This window comes from Periplaneta americana, chromosome 4 (genome assembly GCF_040183065.1).
Source record: "Periplaneta americana isolate PAMFEO1 chromosome 4, P.americana_PAMFEO1_priV1, whole genome shotgun sequence".
In the NCBI taxonomy this organism is placed as follows: Eukaryota; Metazoa; Arthropoda; class Insecta; order Blattodea; family Blattidae; genus Periplaneta; species Periplaneta americana.
Window position 1 is genome coordinate 99,518,271 of NC_091120.1, and position 12,322 is coordinate 99,530,592.

The following is a 12,322-nucleotide window of genomic DNA, read 5'->3' on the forward strand; positions in this document are numbered from 1 at the left end:
GGTTAATGGGAGCCGAGCTCCCTTCTTAGCCAATGAGTCTGCTTGATCATTTCCATAGATTGAGCAGTGACCAGGTATCCATTGTAGAGCAACTGTTTTATTGTTTGCTGCAAGTTCTTTTAGCATATCTTGGCAGTCTTTTATTTCTATTGAACCAGGCCAGAAAGTCTGACTGATTGATTGGATAGCCGTTTTAGAGTCAGAGAGGATAACGGCATTACTGAATTTACCTAAGTGGACTGTGAATTGTTGTAATGCGACTCTAATTGCTTGGACTTCTCCATCAAAAGCTGATGTATTCTGGCTTACAGGGATATTAAAATGAAAACAGGCTACTATATATTCCAGCTATTTTGGATCCATCAGTGTAGATGTGTAGCCAATTGGATCCTGGGTATCTGGTGTGTATAGTCTCAAGAGCCATGAGCCTTAAACTTTCCTTGTCAATCTGACTTTAAGTGAAAACTTCCTCAAGATCTATGGAGGATCTAATAGTGGAAATTTCGAAAGGGTTTTGCAGATTTAGTAATGGTTGGCTGGCTATTTTTAGATGGAGGTTTGATTTCAGCTTGTTTTCTGACTGAATAAAGCCTACTTGGGTTTTTAGAAGTCTTTCATTTGTTTTATATAACTGCTCCAAAATTCATCTGAACTCTTAAGAAGTTTTTCATGAAGGAGAAGTGCTCTTTCTTCTATATGTTTTCTCATGGGTTTCACCCGTCAGAATCAACATTGCATCCTTAGGAGTTGTTTTAACCCCTCCTGTTGGGTTTGAACCAACTCAAGCTTGTTAAATGTTTTCTCCGAGGCTGTTATGAGTGGTTCACAGCAGTAAGTAATACATGGTTCAATATATAATTTGTAGGTGGACGTTGAAGTATGCCATGCACAGCCCCACTTACTTCCTGCTAGTCTTAACATATTAAGCTCAAGATGCAATTTTTTGGGTTTGTAGCTTCCAGGTTAGCTTATTATCAAATGTCACCCCAAGATATGTGAAAGAATCAGTCTGTGAAATGGCGATACTATTATATTTAAGATTTGGAGCAATGCTTTGATGGGCAAGGGAAAAACATTGAAATTTAGTTTTCAAAAGATTAACAGTCATATTGTTTTTACAGCACCAATTTGCGAGTTTGTCTAATCCCTTATTTAATACAGTCTCACAATTTTTTGTGGCTCTATATTTCGATGTTTCTGACCAAAGAATTAAGTCGTCTGCATACATTAAGCATTTAATTCCCTTTACTGAAGTTAGATCTGCAATTAAGTCATTCACGTAAATGTTAAACAATATACAGCTTAATACAGCACCTTGTGGTACTCCAGTTTGTAGGACCTTGCAATGAGAATATGAATTCCCATATTTGACTTTACAATACCTTTCACCAAAGAAGGATTCAAACCATTTGAGCATATTTGATGCAATGCCTACCTTATATAGTTTTAAAATAAGATTTTAAAAAGAAGTCGACAAAAACCGCTGTCAAAACTTTGCTCTTATCTAAAGCATCCTTGATATGCTGGCTTAGTTTTTGATCTGTTGGCTTGTGGATCTATTTATTCGAAACCTTGCTTGTTCATTTGATGTTCAAGGTACCAATTAAACCTTTTATTCACCATTCTGTCCATAGTTTTTGCCATTAATTATTGTGTAGATATTGATGTTATTGTCTGAGCGCCAGTTTTGAAACTGCAGCATGGAACCGATAAGGGGGTGATGGCATAAGATTGTACTATACTAGGCTAAGAATATACATTGCGGCAGGAATTCGGCTTGGAAGTGATAAGTGGATAATGGTGTAAGACACAAGAGCTAATGTTTGTACCCACAATACACTCCATAGCTGGCCATGTTGAGTCACATCCCCTTGCTTCCCACTTCATATGGCACTGTTACAGAGCTAGTGCGCAGACAAAGAATTTTGTAGCAATGGATAGTGGCGGTGAAGCAGCATGTATTTTGCATTGAGGTCTAATAAAAACCAACAGCTTTGCTGATGTCCTGCATGCTTTAGAAGAGAGTATGGTTGGGGAAGAATTCTTTCATGTAAAAGATACATCAATTGGTACAACAATGACGACAAACTGGATCGTTGTAAACAAAAATCCACATTCAAAAACTGTCAAAACTCATGAGAATATTAAATGTATATAAGTCACTATAGTGTGGACTCCTACTTATTCAGTTGCAAAACTGTGTTTTCAGCAAGATGACATACAGTTCACACTGCGTTTCTGAATGTGGACACACTATAAGGATTATTTTCTGGGCGTGTAATTTATTGTTTTGGGCATACATTCTGGCAATCTCTATCCCCCAACCTTACTACTCCTGATTTATTTTTATGTGGGTACTTGAAGGAAGAGTTTTCTCTAGTAGACTCGTGACATCAACTACATGAAAGCATAAATTGACAAAATCGGTCCTCAGCTTCTTGAAAGGGTGATGGAAAGCTTCCGCAAGTGATAGACACAATGTAATGAAGAGGTTTGTAGGTATCTGGAGGACGTTATTTTTTTTTTAGAAAATAATATCCAAGAATTGTCTCCAACAATATGAAGAAACAAATTAGTTTCAGTAAAATAATTTTTGTTCATAAAAAAAAATTAATGTAACAAATTTAATGGGTCACTGAAAATGCGCCATCTTGTAGTATCATCTCCTCATATTCAGAATTGCATAATCCAAGTTATAAAAGTTTGCAAAATAGGAGTTTACATACAATATAAGAATAATATTAGACACCACTCTTACTATTACGTTTAAATGAAGGAATAGGAATGTATGTATGTGTAGGCGTGCATGCTTGTTCTATATACAGTGTGTGTATTGTATTGTATTGTATTGTATTGTATTGTATTTATTAACATTCCATGGTATTCATACATGCTTACAGCTAGAATATGGAACAAGTCAAAAAACTTAATACTATTATAAAATCTTAATTTATAGTCACAGTCTAGATGAAATATATACACACGAGATTTACAATATAGTCTATCAGTACAACACATAGTTTTAGTATCAATTTCATGAAGTGTTATTGAATGTCATGAATTCACCTACAGAATAGAAGGTGTGAGAAATTAGGTACTTCTTTAATTTGGCCCTAAATAATTTTATGTTTTGTGTTTCATTTTTTATATCGATAGGGAGGCTATTAAAAATTTTTACTGCCATATAACGCACTCCTTTTTGATAGAATGATAGACTTGCCGATGGAGTATGAAAGTCATTTTTTTGACGTGTATTTATGCTATGAACTGTTGAATTAGTTACAAAGTTTTCACGATTACATACGAGGAAGACTATTAATGAAAAGATATACTGACAAACCATGGGCATTATTTGCAGTTTTTTTTTAAATAGTCCCACACGATTCCCTAGATTTGGCACCTACTATTATTCTAATTACTCTTTTTTGTAATAGAAATATGTGTGTATGTATGTATATATATATATATGTGTGTGTGTGTGTGTGTGTGTGTGTGTAAAATATGGGAAGTAATTGTAATAGGATACTTTGGGTAGAGGAAGATTGATTCCAGAAAATCTTTAATTATAAATCTTTTATTGAATCACAACTGATAGACTTTTACCATTCTTAGGAATTAAAGTACAGTGTGTGTGCACGCGTGCCAATGCTGGACAGAAGATCAAATTATATTTCAGAGCAGTGGTGCCAACTTTTTGAAAACATTGGGTGGGCTCAAACACGTCTTGAGGTATAAGTTAATATAACTCTCATAAGTAATAAAAATAAAATGACAAATTATTATATAAGTTGGCGCCACTGTTTCAGAGCATGGAAATGCTTTGCTAAATAGTATAGTTGTAAAACATTCAACCCTTTGTTGTCTTTTAAATCTTGATAAAATGCAATAAGAAATGTTTAAAAAATTGTACCTATAAATGCTAAATATAAGAACATATCGGTCACACTACAACAAATATCCACACTATTCATTACTAACAATCTTAACATAAATATTAAGTCATGCCATAATTTTGGTCACCATGAAAATGAAAGCAATTTATTTTTATGCAAAGAGATGATGATAATTTTTTTTTCTCCTAATGGTAGGTTTACATTTCCTGCCAAAATTGGCAATTTCATCTACTTAAGGCTTGTTTAGTCTTTTGATGATTACTTGGTATTATGCACGAAAATTTTTGATATTTAAGTAATAGTTTAATTCTGTTAAATGTAATAAAGGTAATTTTATTGTTTTTTAGAATAGTTTTCTTAACATTTTCTGTTTGTGAGGGTGCTTTTGATCTATTTTAGTGCTATGATTTTTGGGAGTGGGAGGGATTTCAGCCTCGTATTAATGGCATTTCAGAACTTATTACGTGGTAGCACATGTCTGCTACTTGAACTGAATAGAATAAATCACTGACAGTTATATTTACACAAAATAAGAACACAAATTTCTACAAAAGGATTTCTGAGTGTAATCATCCAGGAAGATTAATACTGTATTGAATATGAACAGTTACTTTGAGCTTTATATAACAAATCACTTTTGGCTTCAAATGATACACAACCCATATTCTGTTTCAACTTCACAGTGTTTCTAGTTAATGTCCATTATAACATGTTTTAATGTGAGCTTGTTCATTATTACTTTTTTCCAAGAGCAATTATTCATTTAGTGACAGCATATTGATATTGTAACATGACTTAATAAGAACAGTTAATTTTGTATTGACAGTTGAAAAACTTACGTGCTCATGTTATTGTTTCATGTCTCGTGTGTAAAATATTGTTCCATTCCATACATTTTTAATCTTCCATTATATATATATATATATATATATATATTATATATATATATAAAGGTAAAGGTATCCCCGTAACATGCCATGAAGGCACTTGGGGGGGCATGGAGGTAGAGCCCCATGCTTTCCATGACCTCGGCACTAGAATGAGGTGGTGTGGTCGGCACCACGCTCTGACCGCCTTTTACCCCCGGGAAAGACCCCATACTCAATTTTATAGAAGGCTGAGTGAACCTTGGGGCTGTTCTGAAAGTTTGGCAACGAGAAAAAATCCTGTGACCACCTGGGATCGAACCCCGGACCTTCCAGTCCGTAGCCAGCTGCTCTACCAACTGAGCTACCCGGCCGCCGTATATATATATATATATACGTGTGTGTGTATTTGTAAGAAAATCTTTATAATATACATGTCTCTCACTTTGTAGTTTGTAATTATTTTCTTTGTCGTAACTCTAAACATTTAAACAATACGATGAAAAAGTAATGGAACAGAGAAAAATTCTCTCCGGCGCCGGGATTTGAACCCGGGTTTTCAGCTCTACATGCTGATGCTTTATCCACTAAGCCACACTGGTTACAACCCCGGCGTCAAATAGAATCGTCTCAGATTAAGCTCCAACTCTTGGGTTCCCTCTAGTGGCCGCCCTCTGCACTACGTCATAGATGTCTATGAACGTAGGACCAAAGTCCACACATGTGCTGAGGTGCACTCATTATGAGTGACTAGTTGGCCGGGATCCGATGGAATAAGCGCCGTCTTAAATCACGAAGTGATTTACGCATATCATATATATTATTTTAATGTACCGAAATACATATGATATTTCCATGCAGATATTCTGCGTCATCATACGATGAAAGAGTAATGGAACGGAGAAAAATTCTCTCCGGCGCCGGGATTTGAACCCGGGTTTTCAGCTCTACGTGCTGATGCTTTATCCACTAAGCCACACTGGATACAACCCCGGTGTCGAATAGAATCATCTCAGATTAAGCTCCAACTCTTGGGTTCCCTCTAGTGGCCGCCCTCTGCACTACGTCATAGATGTCTAGGAACGTAGGACCGAAGTCCACACATGTGCTGAGGTGCACTCGTTATGAGTGACTAGTTGGCCGGGATCCGACGGAATAAGCGCCGTCTTAAATCACGAAGTGATTTACGCATATCATATATAATTTTTTTAAATGTACCGAAGTACATATGATATTTCCATGCAGATATTCTGCGTCATCATACGATGAAAGAGTAATGGAACGGAGAAAAATTCTCTCCGGTGCCGGGATTTGAACCCGGTGTGGCTTAGTGGACAAAGCATCAGCACGTAGAGCTGAAAACCCAGGTTCAAATCCCGGCGCCAGAGAGAATTTTTCTCCGTTCCATTACTCTTTCATTGTATGATGACGCAGAATATCTGCATGGAAATATCATATGTACTTCGGTACATTTAAAAAAATTATATATGATATGCGTAAATCACTTCGTGATTTAAGACGGCGCTTATTCCGTCGGATCCCGGCCAACTAGTCACTCATAACGAGTGCACCTCAGCACATGTGTGGACTTCGGTCCTACGTTCATAGACATCTATGACGTAGTGCAGAGGGCGGCCACTAGAGGGAACCCAAGAGTTGGAGCTTAATCTGAGACGATTCTATTCGACGCCGGCGTTGTATCCGGTGTGGCTTAGTGGATAAAGCATCAGCACGTAGAGCTGAAAACCCGGGTTCAAATCCCGGCGCCGGAGAGAATTTTTCTCCGTTCCATTACTCTTTCATCGTATGATGACGCAGAATATCTGCATGGAAATATCATATGTACTTCGGTACATTAAAATAATATATATATATATATATATATATATATATATATATATATATATATATATATATATTTAAACAATAGCTTAGCTAGAAAGTAAGGAATATTAAACTTATGCCAGATGAGAAAGTAATATACAAACATAGACAAATTATTAGCAAAGCCGAAGATTTTTATGATATATCTTTTTCAAAATTTGACTCTTCAATTTAGACTACAATTGACATTTTTGCATATTTCTATCTACTTTAGTGATAGAAATGTGCAAAATTGTCAACTGTAGTCTAAATTGAGAAGTCAGATTTTGTAAAATTATATCATAAAAATGTCCTGCGTCATGGTCTAAGGCAACCTACCTAGGACTCGCGTTATGGAACGCTCTCTGGTTCAAGTCCTCATGGGGAAAAAAAAATTTTCTCATTAATTTTCGACCAGTGTATGGGACCGGTGTCTACCCAGCATCGTGATGCACTTGGGGAACTATGATAGGTAGCGAAATTTGGTTATGAAAGCCAGCTATAACAACTAGGGTATCATCGTGCTAACCACATTATACCTCCATTCTGGTCGGATGATCGTCTACCTCTGCTTCGACATGTGGACGTGAGGCCAGCAGCCGGCTGGTTGGTCATGGGCTGTCTTTTTTTTAGTTATTTAACGACGCTGTATCAACTACTGGGTTATTTAGCATCGAGATTGGTGATAGCGAGATGGTATTTGGCGAGATGAGGCTGAGGATTCACCATAGATTACTTTGCATTCACATTACGATTGGGGAAAACCTCGGAGAAAACCCAACCAGGTAATCAGCCCAAGCGGGGATCGAACCCGCGCCCGTACGCAACTTCAGACCGGCAGGCACGCGCCTTAATTGACTGAGCCATGCCGGTGGCTTGGGTTGTCGTGCCTCAGATTATTGTATCATAAAAATCTTCAATTTTGCTAATAATTTGTTCACATCTGTACATATCTGCCACACAGACAAACATCACACATTGTGCTTTATGATAAATCATGCAACTCTACATAATGCCATTGCTGTCAGTGTTTTGAACATATTAAAGGAATGTTACATTTCAGGCATAAATCAAGTTTTACCCATGTTTTGCCCATCAGAGATAAACGTTAAAGTGTTAAAATGGAATTGACTTTAATGTTCATAATTTGAAACTTAATTTTCACAATGCTTATAAAGTTAAAACAGAAAAACAGAAAGATGATCACATTGAGCATATACAAATTTTAGAAGCTATGCATTGGTCTCCCCTCTATTTTGAGTAAAGAACTTCAGAACATGTAACAGATATAGTAGTAGTAGTAGTGATAGTTGTAGTAGTACCTATTGCCCAGGCACATGGAAGTTTTCCATTCTCCTTGTAGCTTCCCGTATAATTTAGAGTCTGAACCCAAAGATTTGGTGCCAAAGCTGGACATTGCCGTAAATGTTCTTGATTCATCAAAGAGTCTTCTAGGTTACACAGGATGCATATTTTGGTGAACCAAAAATTCCCATTTTAAACAGGTGTTCTGCCAAACAGTCATGGCCAGTTAGCATCCGAAATTTTGCTACTGCATCATGTCGAGGAGAATCAGGTATATGTTCTTTTTCAGTAAGCAATACTGACCAAGATTTATTATTACTCTTTTCTTGAAATTTCTTTAGAATATTGATTTGAAATTGTGTTTGTATGAACAATTTGGCACTGTGATAAAATATCTTTTTCAAGGGTACTTGTAATATTTTAGTTCCTTTCTTTGCCAAACAATCTGCAATTTCATTGCCCATAATACCCCAATGGGCAGAGATCCATTGGAGATACAGGTTTTTATTTTGTTTTGCCAGTATGTGTATGGATGATTGAATTTCTGCAATTTTGGAATTTGTAGGAATATTGATTGAAGCTATGCCTTGGATTGCAAAAATTGAGTCGCTAAATATAACAGCATTTTTGAACATATTAATTTAATAAATAAGTTGTGTTAATGCCCTGTTTGATTGCTGCAATTTCTCCATTAAAGTAAGTAGAAGGACTCCCTGTAGACAAATAAATACTGTACTGAATAATTTGGAATATATTCTTCCAGCCCCAAATGGTTCATCATTTTGATATTTGGAGCCGTTTGTATAAATGTGTAACCAATCTGTGTCGGGATAGACTGTATTTATAGTTTGAAGAGCAATCTGTTTTAATTCAAGTGTAGACGATTCTTCTCGGTTCAAATCCTTAATTAAATTTGTATTATAATTTATATTGACATATAGTAATGGTGATATAGGTAATAGGAACTGTTCTGGTTTTAAATTAAAATTAAATGTATCTCTTAATTTCTGAATTGCCTGTATAAACCCATTTTCTACTTTAAATTTTCTGCATCTGAATTGGTAACTTGTCCAGTATGTATCATGTGGTAACCTTATCATTCTTTCATATTGCAATAGTGATCTTTTATGGGATAATTCTTTGTTATTATTTGCATTGCTGTTATTGGGGTAGATTTAACTGCACCAGTGATTAATCTCATAGCATTATTTTGTGACACTTCTAAATTGTCTAATTTGAAAGTAACAGATATTACTCCACTGTATTAGAAATGTATTCTGCGAAGTGATAACTTATCCTTCCCGCATATTTTCACCCAAATTCTTAAAGATTCTCTCAGATTATACAATTTCATTCATACCACTCGAAAAGTCTTACTTAAGGATATACCTTATGCTAATTTTAACTAAAATCTGTTATTTATAAATTTAATGTTAAGGTTATATTTTAAGATTTTATTTTATTGTGGTATTAACAATGCTTAATTATTACATTCTATTTATACAACAATATTTTTCTTTAATTCGTGATATTATTGCTATTAATTTCCGGATCCTCATGTTCATCCTTAATTAAGGCTGGACGATTTATTTTTCTTTAAATTTCTGTCTCTATATTATGGACATATATTAGTGCCACTGTTTTTTAAAATGTAAGTGAACATAACACAGATAATATATAGAAATATGAATATTTAATACCATTCTTATAGTTTATCAAATACATCCACTTTGCATTGAGTTTTTTATTATATCTCTGTTAATGAAATTTCTACCCTTTACTTTATTTAAAAGAATTGTCAAATTAAGTGTAGAGAGACTTAGCTCATGCCTGATGATTATATGTATGTAGCTGTTTCTGAAATGAGTGTTCATATTTAAGGAGCTATAATCGAAAACAAGAATACCGGTATGTGAAGATCCTAATTTAATCATCAGATGGCATGAATATCTAACATGCGTAAATTATGATATGAGTTTATGAAATGTATTTAAATATTTAGGTGTTCATAAAATGCACATTTGTTACACTTTGCAGCCCTTACACCAACTGCCCATCTTTACAGGAAAAAAACAAAAAAAAAAAAACAAAATCATTAAGATTTACACTACACTGACAACAGTGTTTCACAATTATTTCTCAACCAACTGCCCATCTTTACAGGAAAAAACAAAAAAAAAAAAAAACAAAATCATTAAGATTTACACTACACTGACAACAGTGTTTCACAGTTATTTCTCAACCAACTGCCCATCTTTACAGGAAAAAACAAAATCATTAAGATTTACACTACACTGACAACAGTGTTTCACAATTATTTATCATTTGTTACTTTTATTGCGATTAGCAAAATAAGAAGTTTGTTTTATATACTGGCCAACTTCTTCACTTCTCCATGATTGTGTTCGAACACTTCGTAAACCAATTTGAATTAAAAACCAAGATTGTCAAACTATTTTGTTACTGGTACTGCTCAAAATGAAATCACCTATTACCGGTACTTTAATCTTTCTTCAATAATTTGACCATTTGAACAAAATCATATATATCCAAAATCCACCATGTTGACAGTGATGTCAGTCATACGTTCCTGGTATAATGTATTGTTTTTATGAACGCTGTTCATAACAGTACTAGAAGTTACCTTTTCACCATCCTTAAATATTTCATCAAAGTCTGGTATGTTGTCTGTTTCACTGGTAAAAAGAGGTACAGCTAAGACTGCCATACCGAATCCAAATTTAGAATATTTTAGGAGATGTTCCTGTATTAAAAAATAAGAACACATTAATATACAAATAGTCCGTAGAACTGTCTTTAAAAACCAAGGAATACTTTCATAGTAAATATTTCACATCTGACTATGATGATTGGTGTATATCATATAGCTGGAAAAACACTTCTCACAAGCAGAATTAGAAAAACAGTCTAGATATACAGACATGGAATTTGTAAAATGCTAAAATACCGGTACCACTTTTCATGTGCTGTCTTCAATTCACATTGTGTTATCCTACTGCCATCAGATTCTTCATATTGAAATATCTGATAATATACCCCCAGGAGGATGAAGGTGTGTACAAATAAATGTCTTGCTGCCAAATTTCTTCATATAGGAACATACGAAAATTTAAATTAACACAATCATTCTTGTTCTTGACATGACTGTATATTAAATTTCTCATGCCACTGTCCCATCGACACTAAATAACCGAGTAGTTGATATACTTACTTATGGCTTTTAAGGAATCCGGAGGTTCATTGCTGCCCTCACATAAGCTCGCTATCGGTCCCTATCTTGTCCAAGATTAATCCAGTCTCTACCATTATCCCACCTCCCTCAAATCCATTTTTATATTATCCTCCCATCTACGTCTCGGCCTCCCCAAAGGTCTTTTTCCCTCCGACCTCCCAACTAACACTCTATATACAGGGTGTTTCCGAGGTGGTGTTACAAACTTTCAGGGATGATGGCAAAGGGCACATGTATCAATTTGAGATAAGGAACCCTGGTCTGGAAATGACCGAGTCGAAAGTTACAAGCAAAAATAGTTGTGTGGAAATGAAATAATTTTATTCCTCTGTACACCTTATTTATGTGTATTTATCTGTACATCTTACACATACTGTATTCATCTGACGTTTACGTTGTCTACTTACAGAATTCCATTCAGTTCACTGTCTGAGAGGTGGGGACAGGAAACTACATTAAAGCAATGCAGATAGCGTAATGTGTAACAGACATGGTCGGTCCTGATATGCACGTCTGTAGACAGCAGTGTATGTGTACAAGTTGCACTGTCCAGTCGATCAGTCCTAGTGAAATGGAGGAACACGAGAGCAGAATAAGCAGACCTGATTTTCGAATACGGATGAGCCAATGGGAACAGTAGACAAGCTCACAGATTGTATTGGGCCAAGTACCCATGTAGGAGACATCCGGCCCATACCATTTTTCCACGACTGTTCCAAAGGTTAAGGGAAGGAGGGCACATGGTGCGAAATTACAATTCCATTTCCACACAACTATTTTTGCTTATAACTTTCGACTAAGTCATTTCCGGACCATGGTTCCTTAACTCAAATTGATACATGTGCCCTTCGCCATCATCCCTGAAAGTTTGTAACACCACCTCGGAAACATCCTGTATATATTTCTGGATTTGTCCATATGTGCTACATGCCCTGCCCATCTCAAACATCTGGATTTAATGTTCTTAATTATGTCAGGTGAAGAATAAAATGCGTGCAGTTCTGCATTATGTAACGTTCTCCATTCTCCTGTAACTTCAACCCCTTAGCCCCAAATATTTTCCTAAGCACCTTATTCTCAAACACCCTTAACCTCTGTTCCTCTCTCAAATTGAGAGTCCAAGTTTCACAACCATACAGAAG

General features: G+C 35.6%; 1 protein-coding gene across 1 annotated transcript in view; it reads right to left on the reverse strand.

Annotated features, from left to right (window-relative positions):
* Positions 1–8,242: 8,242 nt before the first annotated feature.
* Positions 8,243–12,322, reverse strand: part of LOC138698089 (uncharacterized) — a 44,990-nt gene continuing 40,910 nt past the window's right edge. The window contains exon 5 of the mRNA XM_069823793.1: positions 8,243–10,691. Within this exon, the coding sequence (XP_069679894.1) occupies positions 10,467–10,691 (225 nt within the window). The 3' untranslated portion in view covers positions 8,243–10,466. The remainder of the gene's footprint in view (positions 10,692–12,322) is intronic.